Source organism: Leptonotus elevatus, chromosome 13, assembly GCF_054856555.1.
Source record: "Leptonotus elevatus isolate MCC_2025b chromosome 13, RoL_Lele_1.0, whole genome shotgun sequence".
Lineage (NCBI taxonomy): Eukaryota > Metazoa > Chordata > Actinopteri > Syngnathiformes > Syngnathidae > Leptonotus > Leptonotus elevatus.
The window spans coordinates 13387306-13405250 of NC_141251.1; the positions used below are offsets into that span (position 1 = coordinate 13387306).

Sequence of the window (17945 nt, forward strand, 5' to 3'; positions counted from 1 at the left end):
TGTGGCAAAAGCAATGCCTTCACTTAAGATTATATTGTTGTCCAACCTGTCAATAGAGAGACACGCCATTTTATTTATTTTTTGCCATAAGGCATCAGGACAAAGTCTGGGGGGAGAATGTTCTTTCTGTTTGATCATTTTTATGGCTTTTCCAGTCATCTGTTTCTACCAAGAGTTTTTTTATATATATATAATCACAATTGTCTTCCGGCATTATTTGCAATGCCAAGTTGTACAATTCTAGTGCACAATTAGTATCGAGTACAATTTAAAGCAACTGAACGAAGAAAAATCAATTTCAGGTCGCTACTGCCATCTGTTGTCGAAAAATGAAACTGCATGCACCATTCAAAAACATCTTGCAGTTACCTGACAAAATCTTTGTTCATTTTAAAGTTAAGTACAATAAATAAATAAAAAATACATTTCACATGAAAACAGGTCAACCAACTTTGAAAATGACACAATTGAAGCATCATAATCCGCATACACCCTTCTTCACATACACAACACGCCCTTGACGTCACATCCACAGCCAGAGGGCGGATCCAGTTTGACAACTATTGGCCAGAGGCAGGAGTAACTATTGCAAACAACTAAGGTGTCAATCTACTAATATGATAGTTCATTCATAAATGGTCAAATAAAAAGGCTATTGTAAAGATATTTTTGGCCATATTATTGCAGAGAACGGCTTTAAAACTGCATGGGGATGGGGAATACAAGAATACAACAGATACTGAATTCAAGATGAAGAGAGCCAGATTCAATGAGAAGGCTACTCTCTTTGTTCACTTTGTCCACCGGTAAACCCTATACCTATGTCATGAATTTGACAAAAATAAAAATAAAGAAAGGTTCGGTGAATATGCATAGGAAACTGGTGGGGTTAAGAACCACTGTTGTAGTGTGAAAAGTTGCATTTTTGTTACACAAAAGCATTCCCGCAAATCCTGACTGCCAGATTATGAAACATTGTATAATAAAACATAATGTCAGGGCCAATGGCCTTGAGGTAACTGATGGAAATCCCAACACTTTGTGGGCAGAGGCAGTCACATAAAAAGCGAGAGAATCCAGAAGAGCAGCTCATCTGACAAGAAACTTGTTGGATGTCTCCATTGCACTGTAAATATTTTTGTGTGTGATGTTACTATTGGCTTAATACTAATTCTCGGCCTGATCTTTGACATCTTATCAACAAAAGACCTGGGAAAGCTACACAACAGAAGGTGAGTACACCTCTTGTGACACCTGTCAATACTGATCAAACATGCAAATTCATCATCAGCTTTTTGCCTGCTTAAGTAGCTCTCATCTGTGATACACAAATGTGTATGATTTATGAATTTAAGCAGTATTTTGGAGTACAGTTCTTTGCCAAGTAGGGCACAAGCTATTATTAGCTGGGCTATAAGGCAAAAAAAAGTAACAGCGGGATTTCATAGACCGGTTCCACTTGAAACAGGCCTTGTCGGGGTCTATCAAAAAGTTTGGTCCTCGTGGCCTGTGTCATATCAAGAGATTATCTGAAGAAGACAGATACATAACTGTTAATGGGGTTGATGAAGCGGGACGCCAGCTTGTCGCTGGTCAGAGCATATTATGCTGCACAGGGTTTACATGGCTGTCATCCCAGAAAGTATCCTGTTCTTAAGCTGGCTCAGAAAGAAAGCCCAAAAACAGTTTGCTGAAAACAAGCAGTCCAACTGTAGGCCTACTGATTACTGGAACCGTGCCCTGCGGTCTGTGTCAGTTAGAGAAAAACATTTTGGAGCTCACTGGTGTACAGCTACAAAGTTGGTCTTCAAATCAAGACAAACTGGTTATCTTTCTTTGGAGTCATTTGGCATTAACTTTGTTTGCCTGAGAATGACTTTGCCCAATCTGTCAAAGGCCATTTTAATATTGGCATTTATTAACAAACTTTCACTTTACTGAGTCAACAATAACTTTTCTGGTGTTTTTCTCACCCCTCAATGAGCTGTCACTTTTCCATGGTGGGAGGGGGTTTTGCGTCCCAATGATGCTAGGAGCTCAGTTGTCTGGGACAATTAGGGTTAGGGTTAGGTGTTTTTTTTTTTTTTTAAGTTAACTGCTATTTGCTTTATATCATATTAATAGAGATTTGAGTTTTACTAGATCTTCAAGCTTTAATAGTTTAGATTCTAGGAACAGTGCGTTAGTATGGGCCCTGAATCCGACATTGTGCATAATCCTAACAGCTTTCTTCTGTAGTCTAAATAGCATTTCCAAGTATTTCCCCAAACCTCAATACAATAGCTTAAACATGGAAGAATAAGTGAGCAATAAAGTATGTGGAGTAATTTTTCATCAAGCAGGTACCTGCATTTACTCATTATTGCAATATTTTTTTGCAAATTTGGAACGGGTGCTATTTATTTGAGGTCTCCAACTATTATTATGACTCAGTATCACCCCGAGAAACTTGTATTCCTGTACCCTCTCAATTTCAACATTATCGATTTTAATTTGTATTTAAGTGTTCTCTTTAAATTTACCCCCAAAAAACCCATAACTTTTGTTTTAAGTATATTTAATCAAAGTTTTTTTTTTTTAATCAAACCATTCTTTGAGTTTGTTAAGTTCTACCGTTATCTCTGTTCCAAGATTTTTGCCCGAAGCTAGTATTGTAGTATCATCAGCAAATAATATATATTTAAGTCTTGATGACACATCACCAAGATCATTTATATATAACAAAAATAATAAAGGTCCTAGCACAGACCCCTGGGGAACTCCACAAATGATGCTCCCCCTTCTTGAACGGCACTCCCATATTTGCACATACTGTTGTCTATCAGTTAAATAAGACTTCACCCAATCTAATCCCGTTTTGTTGCAATTTTTTTTTCCAAAGAATTATGTTGTTATCAATTGTGTCAAAGGCTTTTTTCAAGACAATGAATATACCTCCAGAATGTGTTTTGTTGTCTATTTGATCTGTTATTTCGTCTATGAGATCAATCAATGCCAGCGCCATCAGTATCCTGATGTTGTTGACGGTAGCATTTTTTCCGTAGGCCTGTGTCTTCAAAGTGGAGAAGGAAAAAAAAGAATAATTAGTCAATTAAATCACATTTGTATAAGCACACAATGAACTCACAACGGACACTCCTTTCTTTGTTTTTGAGATATTCCAAAGTGGCTGTTTGACATTCCTGCGGACTTCACAAGAGGAAAAGATGAAACAGACAGACTGCAACAAGGATTTACTGAACTATTTCAGCTTCGGCATGGTCTTGGCAGGACTATTGCATCTGTACCATCACAAGAAAACCCAAACCTGCTATGGCCGCCACATGGTACACACTCCTCACACCAGGTTGGTGCCAGCTCGCCTGGCTTGGTTCGTCCAGGAGTTGCCAGCTATTCTGATCCCATTACTTCTGATGCTCACTTCGGACAAACCCGACAGTGTGGGAAAGATGCTACTGCTTGGAACCTTTTGCCTGCACTATTTTCACAGGTAAAAGAAACGTAGTCGTGAAGAGATCCGTCTGCAGATAGCGGTAGGCTACAGCGAAGGCACCCTTGACTGAACTCGATCTGATTTATTGGCAAGAATGCATGGCAAAAAAATAAAATAAGGCTGCCTGTATGTCAGTGCATGAAGAGCATAGGAATTTGAACAAACATGATAAATAATAGTGATTGACAAGATACTGTAGATGAAATACTCAATCCCATTATGTAATGGAGGTAATGAAATGCAGGCAATATTCTGTTCACTCATGCGATATATCAAATTGAAGCTTGGACATTTGCAGAGCTATATGTAGAAGGCAAAAATAAAAAAAATAAAAAATAAAAAAGGTAGTGGTCAAAATCAAAATTCACAAAATGTTAACCATCTGTCTTGTCCAGCGCTCATTCATATTCTTTTATGCTTAGCAACATTTAAAGGTTCAGAGCCGCGGTGGTCCAACCAGAGCTGTTGATTGAGAGAGTTTGGCCTGTCTCGGGTGATTGCGTCCATGTCATGTGACCAGCAGTTGACCAATTACAGCGTAGTACTCTACGTAGACATGTGACCAGCAGTCGACCAATTACAGCGTAGTACTCTACGTAGAGTACTACGCTGTAATTGGTCGACTGCTGGTCACATGACATATGGACGCCATCTTGTTACCCCGCAGAAACCGAGTTGGCCCAACTCTCTCTATCAACGGCTCTGCGTCCAACCAAATATTGAGTCTGGTCTGGTGACTCATAATTAGCCTCATTCGTTGTTATTGTTGTAGTTCCTGTTGTTTTTGTTATTGCGGTTGTCTCTGTTTATTAGCATTTTTATTGTTGACAGCGTCTCAACGAAATTTTGCCATTTTTGATTTGGTCCCTTACCTTGTTTGTTAGCCTTCAACTGGAGAAATGAAAGCCATACATCTTTGTTTCGTGCTGCCGATAAAGATTGGCATGTTACCAAAAAGAAATAACTTATAACCAGGTGTTCAATTTTTGTTTTTGAGTTTATAATTCCTTCCATATTTTCTCTATTCGCAACAATGGCATTGTCATTAAAGTGGAAGTCAATCTAAAAAATGTATTTACAATAGTTTGCAGTATGCAGCACCACTAGTCTAAACACTGCATTCTGATTAATATTGCGTTTGTGGAATCTGAACTAAGCAGCAAAAGCCACCCGTTTTTAATCCATGACAGAAAGCGGCCATTTTGCCACCTGCTGTCACCTGAAAATGACATTTCAGTTGCTCAGGTAACGACCAATAATCACAGCTCCTGTTTTCTGAAGCTGAGCCGTGATTGGTTATCTGAGCCCTGAGCACCTGTGATGTGATTTTTAAGCGACAGCACATGGTAAAATGGCCGCCCCCTGAAATAGATAAAAATGTGTGTATTTTGCTGTAACTCATATTCAACAAAAGCAGTGTTAATCGGAATGTTGTGTTTAGATTAGTGGGGGCCCAGACAACATATTGTAAAGACAATTATTTTTTTTTTAAATGTACATCTCCTTTAATCAGACAAATTATTGTAGGCTTAAATTGTGACAGCAAAAGAGATTAGTGGTTGGCACATTCCCACAGATAAGTAATATAGGCCAACTGTAACACTGTTTACAAAAAGTAACATGAATATTTGGTTTGAAATCATCTTGCAAAGCTAAACGCTGAATTTACTTTGTTTACCTTCTTTTGACGCCAGAACATTTGTCTACTCACTTCTGAGCAGAGGACAACCTTACCCACTGAATGTGATGATGGGAGCAATTATCGTCACCTCTACAAACGGATTCTTGCAGGGATATTACCTGTTGCATTGTGCTCAGCTGGACGAGTGGAAAACTGGCTGTTGCTTCAAAATTGGTGGATGTCAAACACATGGATAGGTTACATTTCGTTGAGTTCATATTTTCAATGAATTTGTGATGATTTCTTTTAGGTTTATTTCTATTTTACACTGGAATGGCAATCAATACACACAGTGATTACACACTACGTAACCTGAGGAAAAAGGGGGAAGTGATTTACAAGGTCCCTAAAGGTATGAAACAGTTTCTATCATGGTTAACTCATATGGTATTAGCTATCATTTTTCTTCTCCCCATTTTTCCTGCAGGAGGCCTTTTTGAGTATGTATCTGCTCCAAATTATTTTGGAGAGATTATTGAGTGGTTTGGCTACACCATGGCCACTTGGGGTTTTCCATCGCTTTCCTTTTTTGTGTTTACTACATGCTTCATTGGACCAAGAGCCTTTTACCATCACAGGTGACTAGTACTACAATCTTAACACATACCAAGTGAGTGACAGACTGTCTCATTTGCTGTATTTTTTTTTTTTAAATATAGGTTTTACAAGGGTAAATTCCAGGACTACCCCAAGTCTCGAAAGGTTCTGCTTCCATTTTTACTATGAGAAAACGTCCTATTGTGATATGAAGACATTGGAGAGAGAAAGAGAGAGAGAGCAACATGCTAAAAAGGACAAAATGTTCACCCATATTCAGTCAATTATATGGAAAAACTCAAAGCTAATTTTATGTTATTCTTACTAAATCTGAGGTTGTTTTTAACCTCATTAAAATCCCAAAATGTGTAAATACTTTTTTTTTTGAATACTTTGTCCTTCACTTTATTTTTATGCAAGAACATACTTAGAAGGCTTTGATGCAGCTTCTGACATGAAGAGGTGGCTTAAAGCAATGGTAGTTATTTAAAAAAAAAACGTCCAGCAGGTGACAGCAGAGTATAAGAGATCCACCAGGCCCTCTTTGCAACAAGCTCTTTTTGCCAGTTTTCAACATAAATGTAAATAACGATGACACTTGGCTATATTCTATTGGTAATTGCTGCAAAACGGAAATAGATACAAACGTACTTTTTTTCCCTGATGAGAGAAGAGACTCTAATCTTTATTTTTATACCAATAGAACACAATATTCTGTGGGACTTGCAAAATCTGTCAAAATCCAGTAAAACAGCCAGGAGCGAAGGGGGTTGCTTCAGTGAAAATTGCTAGGAGTGAATGAGTTAATGTTTTGTAAATTTACAGTTCAATGTATCTGGCCCATCCATCCGGTTTGAGTCAGTTAATATCCTGTATAGTATATCGTATATCAAGAACAACATTTACAGTTTCTATAGCAACCTGTAAAGCGTTAAGCTTTGCTGTGAAGGAGTCAAGCACCTTTGCATGCACAGTGACATCTCCAGTCAAGGATGCAGGTGAGAACACGGGATATTTGGTGTTCAAGTGACACCACTTCTTACTCTGGCTACTCTCCATCAGTCCACATCCACACCTGCTCACACAAGTCTCCACGTCATCTCGTCTCGCATCTTTTGGAAGAGTCCAGTGGTGCGCGCAAGTCAGATCGATGAGAGAATCCCCGCCGTCGTGCTGCAGTGCTGCGGCCACCGACTCAAGAGAGCTGCAGAAAGCCTCCACGCCAAGAAGGTACTCCGTTTGCAGGCAGCCTAACCGCGATGCACTTGAAGTGGCGTCACACTAGGATTAAAATGAAGCAATTAAGTGGAGAGAATAGTGATATGCAAATGAGCCTAAATAACATTGGTGTATACTTGGTGTCTGATGTAAGCAGCGAGGTGGGTCTCTGTGCACCCGCCCCCAAGTAAGGCAAACGGTTCCCTCAGGGTAAGTCGTAGCACGTGTTCTGTCTTCTGGCATGCCACCTTTCATGACCACACAGACAATAAACAACTACTGCATATATTCACCTTTAATGCGTCTTTTAGCTAATCATACCTTCAACTCGTTTAACATCGTCTCATTCCTGTGGCAGAGGACTGTGGTACAAATCACAGACTCCTCAGCAGGATACAAATGCAGCATAGTCTTGGATCCAAACTGTCTTGAGGTGACATTCCTCACCTTTCCATAGGCCTTGTGAGGGATTGTAGTGTGTAACGTTGCTACAGGCTGAGCCCCTTATGGAGTTAGACAAAACAAAAACTGTGACACATATATTTGAGGGCTGTAAATTGAAAACAAGACATGGTTGTTAAAACTGTGACACATATATTTGAGGGCTGTAAATTGAAAACAAGACATGGTTGTTATGTTCAAAACAGCACTTCGAAATGTCTCAAGTTGTAGCTACCTGTGAGTCGAGCAAGAGGCTGCATGAGATTAATCCCCACTCTCTCCACGACTATGATGCCATGACTCCTCAGGTATTGCTGCAGAACTGGATGGATGACCTTCTGGCAAACAAATAACTTCACCTCATCTTTCAATGCCCGTTTGCCAATCTCGAGGAGGTGATCTAGGATCTGAGAGTCTATGTCAGCGCCGTACTGGATCTCAATCGGCCCATCTCCTATTTCAGAAAGATCACCAGCAAGGGATGTACTAAACAATACCACACACAGCGGATTGCAGGGGGGATTTCTCACCTCCAAGCCCTCAAAACCATCTGGGATGTCAACTAATAATCCTGGAAACACCACAGACTCCATTACAGGAAGACCCTCAATGGTCACGATTAGTGTCGTACCCAGGGTTACTATACCAGTGTTGTTAGACGGCACAGTCAGTAAAAAGGCTTGCACTGCCAACTTGCTGATGTGAAGTGCTTCATTCTGTGTTAGCATAGTGGCCGGTTTGCTGCATAGAATACTGCCAGCCATCTTGATTAAGTTTTGGCTACTGCAAAAGTCAAGCTTTACTTTACAATCACATTCCTCTTGGTGAAGATAATTGGTGCACAGATCCAACAGGTGTTTATTTATCCTGATAGCCTCGTTGTGTCGTGGACCAGACTGCTTGACTTTTTCAATGAGAGTCACGCAAAGAATAGCTGCAAACAACCCACAGTCACTAAAACGAGAAACGTGACTGCGAATGGAGGCTAAAATTAGATTTAGAAGCGGTATCGATGAATTAATAGCTGGAAGAAGCACTGATGACGTTGAGGTGGTCACAACTTGCCCTCCGATGTTGTTGTGAATGTGCTTCAGTCTCCCCGATGGACCAAAACAAGATCTGAGAAGCTGACCCAAAAGATGAAGCTTGTTCAAAATGTCACTGTTTTCCAGTGGTAGATCCGTGCAAAGCGCTGGTGATTTCTTAACGAGTCGAGACATCTCATTTCCCGAAATGATCACTTGAACACCAAACTCTGAAAATGTTGTTAGCGCAGATGAATTGACAAATCTGCTCGGTTGAAAAACAGTGTTGCAAGTTACGGCTTTGCCTGATTGTAATTAACACTACATCGAAAAAACGTGAATTCAGTCACTTCAAGGAGTCAAATAATATAGTATTATTTTTTTGTAATACACATAATGTAATACATATAATGTGATCACACGTAAAAAAATACTTGCGGAATACTTGTTTCCATGGCAGTGGCCAAGCGTTGGGACCTGCTGGTCCTACTGGTCCAGCGGTCGCATAATTTAAAATGTTTCGAATTTGCGACAATTATAATAGATTTCCTGTGTGAAGTTATATCGATATCAGATACATAAAGAAAGGTCGAGGCACGGGATTTTCAACGTCTTAAAAGCGAGTGCGTTTACACTGTTTTTCGTCGCAAGATTGCGCGTATGAATGTGACGTCATCTTCAGCAGCCAAATGACTGCACAAAAATTCAAACTATTAGCGGTAAGAAATGTATCGTCACATTTTGCTGTAGTTGCATGCTTTTACAATTGAATAATTTACGCATGGTGTACCTATTAATCAGGATGGAAAAGAATACAGCTGTTTGCAGGATGCAGATTTAATAGTAAAATAGTTGTTTAATCCTGCACTGTATGTTTTCAGGCGAAAACTACTGTACTTCTATAACTGCAATGGCACCGTTCAAATTTGTTATTAAGGTAAGTGGAAAGACAATAATATACTGTATATAGAGCTGCAAAAGACGGTATATTTTCGGGTTTCTTTAATCGAATTTTGTATGTTTTTGTTGTGCATTACTCTCGTAGCACAGTGTGTTTTGTTCTAGGATATTATGCATCTATCGCACTTGTGGTTATTATAGTTAAGTATAGTATATCATATCGTCTTTTGTTTGTTTGTTGTTTTAAGTTTGTTTTTGCACAATTTGATTAAAACAAAACAATGGACCATATTTTAATTAGGAAATCTGTAGTTGAACACTGTACACTGTTCCAGATACTATAATCTATGTAGCTGTCGTTTTGTTTTTACATTGATCTCTGCTCTTTCAGAAATGTTTTAATCTGAACTAAAATCTAATGGGGCATATAAAGAAACACTGCACCTATCTGTAGTTTAAAAATAGATTTTGATTTATTTTTATCAACGTTCTACTGAAATATTGTTTGTCTCACTTCTGCTGTTCGGGGTTGTCCAAGCTTCTCGTATGAAGTTTGCAGGATATCCCCGTGCTTGCGTATTTGCTCCTGGTACTCTGGCTTCCTCTCACATTCCAAAAACATGCATGAGAAGTTTATTACAAACTTAAAATTGGTATGAATATGAGTGTCACTGGTTAAAGGTGCCCTACTGAAGAATTCACCCAAAAATATATTTGCAATAGGCAAGGCAAGGCAAGGCAAGGCAAGGCAAGGCAAGGCAAAGTTTATTTGTATAGCATAATTCATACACAGGGCAACTCACAGTTTTTTACAGAAATGAAAAAAAGACAGGTTAAAAACACACAATTAAAATATAATCAATAAAACATATCAGTCAAAAATAATCAGTTATATAAATTAAAAAGCCAAGGTGCAGATAGAAATAGCAATAGCCATTTTATTTGACCATATTCTGTCCCGCTTATCCTGTTCAGGCTCATTGGTGAGCTGGAGTTTATGCCAGTTGACTTTGGTTGTTTAGGCCTTACTAGAATAAAGTGTAATTGAACATCCCCTACAATTGCTCCTCCGCAGATGTGTATTTACAACAATTTTATAGAAAAATTATAGTAATAGTCGTGATAGAGGGAAGCATGGGAATGCATGAGATGCTGAAGACTCTAAAGTCGCTATCACTGCCAAATTGTACCTCCTACTGTTTTCAGCAAGAAGCACATCTTACTATGATTTTTTTTGGGGGGGGGGGGGGTATAACCACAAAATATGTGTTGTGTAACTGGAGAAAGTATTTATCTGAAAATATATGTATGGTTCAGTGGTTCTTGATATTATTGTCTTATAGTAACAACTTTTTGCCACTAGAGGGAAGTAGTACGACACGTTTGAACTCTGTCATGCCAGACTACTATTTCTGGTTCTGGTCAACCTTGGTGCAAATGTCAAACAGGATTGCCTCCCTCAGGGTCTTTGTTAGTGAGAATGTCAATTCATACAAGGCAGGAAACTCCTTCTATTAAAAAAAAAAAAAAACAGTCGTTCATCCTCAGTCTGATTCTCTGTCAGCAATAATGCACCTCAGATGTTTTTGTTAAGTGCAGGCAAAGCTGATGATCTCTGTTTTGTTGATGTTTCATTTATTGAGAGTTTTGAACAAGAGCTTCAGACATTTTGCACTGATCTCCACATCCTCCACTATTCCATGTGTGCCCTGCTGACCAGATATTGCACCCACTCCCCTTTATTTGTTTCATATGCATGCCTGCATACAGGCCACTTCAGCACCCCCCACCACTAGTTGGTTGTGGGAGAGTAAAACGCTCGAGGTTCACGGCGGGTTCCTTCCCACTGGGCACATAATGATACAGTTGTGTTATTCTGCCTGAGAAAATGCTCAGGCTCAACCACACTCAACCAACTAACCACAAACAAGCAAGTAAGAAGAGACCAGGCTAAACAATAGCATTCAAGGCACTGCAACTGGCTCCCCTTTCACAAAACCAACACCACTGTCACCGTGGGTTAAATGAATGGATCAACTTCTGGGATGACATTCTCCATGGAAACATTATATTTAGGAATGCATGTAAGTCTGTTAGCCCGTTGCAGTTTGCCAGCATAGTGAAAGCATTTATGCGTCATGTTCACAGTGCCATGTTTACTAGGCTGTTCGCTAGTAACTTTTATGATCCTTTATTTTGTTTTTCAAAGGAACTCCCTCCCTTGTCTGCACAACTGAAGGGGGTGCGCTTTCTTATAGGCGTAGACCATGTAGTCACCCGCCACTTCATAGACCTCCCGAAAAGGGCCCGCAGGCAAAAACACTGATCCACTGAAGTGCCGGCTGCCAGGACATTACCACTCTAGAACCTCGCAATCTGCCTTTTATTAGCAAAATGCACCGCCGACATCTAAACATCTAATGTAGAAAGCGGCGGCAGAAATCCAGTTGTTTTTAGTAGAAAAGGTTTGAGGCACCGCAGAACATTTTCATGTCAGAGGTTTATGCACTGTTTAGTGTTGTTGTCACTCTGTAGAGGAGCCCATGTGGGACCACACATCATGTCTCTGTACACTATCAGAGCAAACATTTTGACATTTTTTCAACATAGCGGATCCTTCTTAAGGAGCCTAATGAGGTGGAGTTGGCCAAAAATAAAAAATAAAATAAAATAAACTGGCACTGCTTTATGGTCGGTACTAGCATGGCCATATTTTTATTTCCAATAATGAGGACACTCACCCCCCGGCCTCGAGATGCTTAAATGATACTCATCAAAGTTTATTCAGAGATGCCATATGTTAACTATTTTAAAGGTATACTTGACTCATTGAGCCATTTTCAGCAGTAAAAAGTTCATATTTTACCACTGAAGATGACATCACCTGTGCTGAGAAAGTAGGTAATGAACAATCATGGCTCAGTTTGCTGACCAAACCCAGAAAACAGGTGAGCCATGATTGGTCGTTTCCTACTTCCTCAGCTCAGGTGATGTTACTTGCAGACGACGGCAAGTGGAAAAATCAATAGTTTTTAAAGGTATTAATTGTGCGTGGAAAAATAATAAAATCATCAAATTAATTATGGACAAAAGATGACCTTTTTACTGCTTAAAATGTCTCAACGAGTCAAGTATCCCTCAGCATGTGTAGAAAAAAACACAAAAAAAACATAACTTTCTTTTGAAGTCTTACTTGACAAATCAAATTAATAAATAATGACAATGCAACTTTTGTTTTTTTGGCACCCACGATCAACTTCTTTTTTTTCTTTTAATGGTGCAAATCAGGATCAGTCCAAGCCCTCAGGTTTGGCGGCGCAGAGTATTACCAGTGAGCTAAAGTTCCGAGCCGCCGACATAGCTCAGGATCTTATTTGAACATACATAAAATGCTGACCTACTTTTTCTTTTAAAATACATTTAAAACAATGAATATATAACAATAATAATAATAAATTTTTTCCCTACACACTTGCGATCGACTTAAGATCAGTCGGTGGTCTACCAGTCGCAGTAACACAATGAACTCCGCTCCCATTTGCCGCGCGACGCAAACCAGCTATTTTCACGAATTCATAAAAGAACCTCGGTTGCCCGGACACGATGTAAAAAAGTGGAGATGTCCTGTCAAAAGAGGATGTTTGGTCGCCTTGCTTTATAATGTTTCCATAAAGAAACCAAACACTTCCCAGCCAGCAATTTGTATCCACCAATTTCTGCAGGCAGCGTCTGCCTGGGTTTTGTTTGCTGTACGTTTCCCGGAGATATTCCTGTTCGTTCTTGCTGTTTGAATTCCACTCCTGGGTTGTGTCTCTTCTTTTATGATCAAAAAAGAGGACTCAGGTGTGCTAACATTCACCTGCATGAAGGGTGCTTTGCACACAAATCATTTACACGCATATGCATGCACGTACGCACCCACACACACTTGCCTCAATAATAATAATAATACATTCTTGAGCCTCAGCACTCAGGATCTGGCAGTTTGAAAAATTGGAGTGGAGGGCTTTGTTTATTTTTTTTCAAGGGGAAACCCAGGTGACTCACAGAGAGAGTTTAGAATGAGTCAAATAAAGCCTGAAGAAAAGACGTTACACCCACCGATCTCGTGCACTCCCCCGGATTGTTTGAAGACTCCAGAAAGAGAGAAAGTCCGAAAAAGGGAGAGATGCAAGTCTTGCCGAATGAGACCACATGCTGCCCATTCTCATCTAACGTAAACATCTGTGGCTGGTTAGTGTTAGCCTCTGAGCTAAGTGCAGTCTGAGAAGGTCTGGCTCTTATATGCCGCGATAGCAAAAGGCAAAGGGCAGCGAGGTGGGGAGGCGGGTGAAGCCGCTCGTAGTGTTCGGGCCCCGTGCCCATCTCGGAGCAGCAGGAATGGACAGCCAGGTCTGGAAGGGAGATAAGGAAAGGTAGAGAGTGTTTTTGGAACTGAAAGTGATATAGACCAGAGCCCTGTAGAACAGAAGGGAACCATCAGCGGGTTCGTGACAGGAATTGTTTATTTACGGGCTGAACATTTTATGGAGTTGTTTTGATTTTTGTTTTGCCTGCGGTGGACAGTGGTGAGCTTATGTTTAAGATATTTCTGTTGTCTGTTTTCTGTTTTATACAGGCCATGGTTACACGATTGGCAGCAGGGAGAATTAGGATAGAAAGTTTTACTTTTGCCTGCAGGAAGACGCACTCCTATTCATGCACATTGTGTCAGCACACAAAAGATGGCATAACAAAGGATTTAGTATAAGGAGCGTTTTTTTTCTCTCTTTCTTTTTTGCCACTTCTCATTCAGCCTTCAGCTTATGTCCATAATGCTAAAAAGGTCTGTGCAGGACAGAGAACAAAGCTGTGTCGGCTCTCTTTAGTATGCATGAAAAGAGTAACTTCCTCCACATCTTGGACCATTATCAAAGCTTTCTTACCAACAAGTGAAAAAGTCTCACAGAAAATTACCTTTAAATTGTGAAATACAAAAATATAGTAATTGGACTCAATTATTGAATACGTCAGGTTAATAATTAAACACTCTCAGACTCTAATAGTCTCAAAGAAATGTGCAGTGCTAATTGTTGAATTGGCTCCTTTAAAGTTCAGGAATTCAACTGGAATATCTTGGCCTCTTTCCGGTCCTTGTGTGCCTTTACTTAAGCCGCATGCTACTTGTGAATATCTCACTAGAAAGGGGGTCACAAGTGGAGGTCATAGTTCATGGCAGAGTTCACCATAGAGATCCACTGGCCACTCTTTGTGCAAGGAGATGGCAAATTTAGACCACATGATGGAATTGTTATGAAAGTTGAACACTTTTGTTGTTGTTGTTGTTAAATTAGATTCTGTCACTTGCGTCCCTCTTCGTTCTATCACACAAACGGCCGCACTCGCTCCTCACCAATGTCCTTTTGTAAAATCTCAACCCCCTACTTTAAGGTTGTCACTGAAAGGGGAATTCTGCACCTCCACAGAAAAGCTTTGCCTGGTAAATTAATAGTTTTCTCATTAGTGTGATTGCATTAGTTTACATTCCAGTCTTCTCTGAGAAGAAATCACATGCTGTTTTTGAGTGAAGGGTAGACTGATGCTTATCATGAATGCCTTATTTCCATCAGGTCTGGTCTGCGCCTCTAATGCGATAAAAAAGAAGTTAGTCCAACGTTTGCTAGATATCTGGCTGTTTGCCAAAGTAAAAGATTCAATCAGAAGCTTAGGAATAACTTTAGGGGATTCACCCACTTCTGCCTCTGCAAAGACTTGCTCATTAAACCTCGCTGCTCCCCCCTACGATATTGATCAAATTAACCTTGTGTCCTTCTTTAGAGATCATATTAGCTCGTTTAAATTGAAGCCATGCATCTAATAGATAGATCTTGTGATCCCTGATAGGATATACGGACAGCACCTGGTGTCAGTGAGTGCACCAACACAGACGTCAGGGTTGGCACTGGGTCATGAAACCTTTTAGCCAATGTGGCTAAACAGTATAAAAATCTCCTAGCCACATTTGAGTGTAGTTAGCTGCGACATCGCATAAACTCGCATAGCTTTTAATTCAATGCTATAACAGTCTCTCTGTTTTTATACATATTTTTTGTATCTACTTTTTCTGGGAAGGTTTGAAATGTTAAAGGTTAGAGACCCAAACCAGCTCAGCTAATGTCAAATGCAGCTCAAAAAGTCACTGTGGACCCGCCCTTGTCTTTCTGTCAGTTTTGATGGACAAGGCCTGACCCTCTGTTGCTAGGTTTTCCCACGCACTCGTAATTGTTGGAGGCAGTCAGCTGAGACCACCAGTCAACCGTGGACCGCTGAGAGACAAAGGGCACTGGTTGGAAAGAATACTGATATGTAGAGAAGAGCTGACACTGATAGGCAGCGTGCACACATTTAAACAGTAGGTTTAAATGTGTGGGATTGGCTGACGACCATTCCAGGGTGTAATCTGTCTTTCCTCCAAGTCATCTTGGATATGTTCCAGATCCCTGCAACCCTGAATAGATTAAGGAGTATAGAAAAGGTATGGGTAAAAATCCATCATTATGCCATGTGAGTCGGAATGTGTCATAGCATATTGTCGTCAGCAAGGAATGTTTGTATGGCACATCCCGTTTCCGTATGTACGCCGTATCCAAATGGGGAGTGCACATGCGTGACAGCTAGCTATGTACGCGGTTCATTCAAGCGGACGCCCGGAAGTAGCTATGGGAATATGTGGCCAGCTAATGCGTCCTAGCAATGGGGAATTTTTGGCCGGGTAATGCCATGCTAGCAACAAACGAATGGAAGTTTACAAACTTCAACACCAGACCTGAGATAGCTACTATCTTAGCGCTAGTACTCAAAATGAGACCAAAAGAGAAAACACATTGTCTCTTCTGCCTTTGGTACAGTGTGGGCTATTGGGGTGTGGGAGTTGAAGTAAGTTATTTTAAACTAAAGGTTAACCTGGCTTTCCAATGTCTTTATATGCCAGCTAGATCAATGCAAAAGTACATTGAGTAACCTATTCAAGTTATTGGCCATTACACGCTGCTTCTTGCAAAATTTTGCTCAACTCTGGAAGATTTAACTTTGACCCTAAATTTCCCCAAATCTGTGGACAAATAGATGTGCTGGGCTGGCTGATCTCAATCATCATTCCTACACCTGCTTTGTGAGCCGTATTTTGTGCTGATCGCTGGACTTGCCAGTTTAGTAGTCAATGAGTAATCTACTAATATGCTGCTCTGATTTATTTTGAGTTTTCTCTGCAAAAGTACACTGTGAGACCAAATTGTTTATAATATGATATCGAAACATTAAATGATTGGAACCTTGAAGAACCAGCAGGCACATTTTGTCTTGACAGTGTATTGAGTTTCACCAGGCAAATTCAGGGTTTGGTGTTGGCCCGTTAATTTCTGCAGTTACGTCATTCTGTGTCCAAGGCCTTGGGAACATCCTTCAGGACTGGGTTGTTGAGTTTAGTCATTTGGTGTGCAAACATCAGCCCAGGGGAATGGCCTGGCTCAAAACAAAGCTTTGAGTGTGCCATTTTATTCAATGTACACAGCAGTTTCTTGTTCTATTTAACAAGCCTGAAATCAGCCCCCCCTGTAAATCGTTGCGTTTCTCCTATTATTATCCCCCCCCAAAGTTAACTTCTTTTTCATACAGCATGGTTAAAGAGCAGTACTTGCTGCTTCTCTGTTGTAGGTGGTCTCAGTCCTCAGCTTGCTCGTCCAGGGAGAGCCAAGATTCACACGCTCTCTGCAGCAAGCAAATTTCGCACTCACGTGTATACAGTGTCATAATCAGGCCAGATTAAAAAAATTTAAAATAATTTAACTAGCCACGACAGTTCTGGCCTCACTGTCCATTGTAGTTTATTGACAAAATGGTGTAGAGATCATACAGGGGGCATAATAAGAAACAACAAATTGTTTGAATTGTTGAAATGTTTACCTAGGCAGTACCAAGGGGTTATTAAAAACACACACACACTGATTTAATAAATTTAACTTAACTTAATACATTTCATATACCGCAATTATAAACAGTTAGTTAAAAAGCTGTAAAAAGCAAAGTAAAGAATTAAAAAATAATAGCTTAATAACATTCCTTAAAGAGCGTACAATATAATTACATAATTTTGGAAAACATAATTTTTAAAATACTTAGACTGTAATATCATAAGTATGGGAAAACAGCATCGTTTTTACCTGCATTTGAACTTTGTATGGATGTTTTGAATATTTATTGCATTCATACTGTATTCACTGAAAATAAAAGATAGTAAGTTGGTGGACCATATTATAGAAAAGAACAGAGAAAAAAACCTTCTTATTAAGTGTGATTTTGGGAGGCGTATGGGTGCGTGTCATTCACGGGATTATACGGTTCTTAGTGTGAAATCTGGTTCTGGTTAACAGAACACAAAGCGGACATACTCGCAGAAGGTCATGACCTTTTTTTTTTTTAAGGCAACAGGTAGATGGATATACAGGTTTCTTTCACCTTCTACCGTGGTAAAAGGTAATTCATTTACAGTACAGGCCAGGTCTTATTCAATGCATTTGCTTTATTCTCATGACTGGCTACTTTGTAGATTTTCACTGAAGGCATCAAAACTATATACGATGAACTGATGTGGAGTTATGTACTTAAAAAAAAG

General features: G+C 39.8%; 3 protein-coding genes across 4 annotated transcripts in view; 2 read left to right on the plus strand and 1 right to left on the minus strand.

Annotated features, from left to right (window-relative positions):
- Positions 1-1050: 1050 nt before the first annotated feature.
- srd5a2b (steroid-5-alpha-reductase, alpha polypeptide 2b) lies at positions 1051-6087 on the plus strand. The gene is made up of 6 exons (XM_086093096.1): positions 1051-1232; positions 3156-3490; positions 5188-5348; positions 5425-5526; positions 5602-5752; positions 5834-6087. The coding sequence occupies exons 2-6, from the start codon at positions 3207-3209 to the stop codon at positions 5898-5900; spliced, it is 765 nt and encodes a 254-aa protein (XP_085949222.1). The 5' UTR covers positions 1051-1232; positions 3156-3206; the 3' UTR covers positions 5901-6087.
- On the minus strand, positions 5266-9037 carry mkks (MKKS centrosomal shuttling protein). Its single transcript, XM_086093089.1, has 4 exons — positions 7606-9037; positions 7251-7432; positions 7067-7177; positions 5266-6992 (listed from the first exon to the last, which is right to left on the minus strand). The coding sequence occupies exons 1-4, from the start codon at positions 8588-8590 to the stop codon at positions 6570-6572; spliced, it is 1701 nt and encodes a 566-aa protein (XP_085949215.1). The 5' UTR covers positions 8591-9037; the 3' UTR covers positions 5266-6569.
- The window catches only part of slx4ip (SLX4 interacting protein), a 37338-nt gene continuing 25639 nt past the window's right edge, over positions 6247-17945 (plus strand). Inside the window, exons 1-2 of one of the 2 annotated variants that reach the window (XM_086093092.1) lie at positions 6247-9114; positions 9277-9332. In XM_086093092.1, coding sequence (XP_085949218.1) covers positions 9306-9332 — 27 coding nt within the window. In that variant the 5' untranslated portion in view covers positions 6247-9114; positions 9277-9305. The remainder of the gene's footprint in view (positions 9115-9276; positions 9333-17945) is intronic. The other variant, XM_086093093.1, reaches the window with a different exon arrangement.

Coding starts and splice junctions, on each gene's coding strand:
- srd5a2b (XM_086093096.1), top strand. CDS start 3,207: ATGAAACAGACAGACTGCAACAAGGATTTACTGAACTATTTCAGCTTC. Junction 5,527..5,601: donor GATTTACAAGGTCCCTAAAG/GTATGAAACAGT, acceptor TTTTTCCTGCAG/GAGGCCTTTTTGAGTATGTA. Junction 5,753..5,833: donor AGAGCCTTTTACCATCACAG/GTGACTAGTACT, acceptor TTTTAAATATAG/GTTTTACAAGGGTAAATTCC.
- mkks (XM_086093089.1), bottom strand. CDS start 8,590: ATGTCTCGACTCGTTAAGAAATCACCAGCGCTTTGCACGGATCTACCA. Junction 7,433..7,605: donor GCCTCTTGCTCGACTCACAG/GTAGCTACAACT, acceptor TAACTCCATAAG/GGGCTCAGCCTGTAGCAACG. Junction 6,993..7,066: donor CTGCTTACATCAGACACCAA/GTATACACCAAT, acceptor TTTTAATCCTAG/TGTGACGCCACTTCAAGTGC.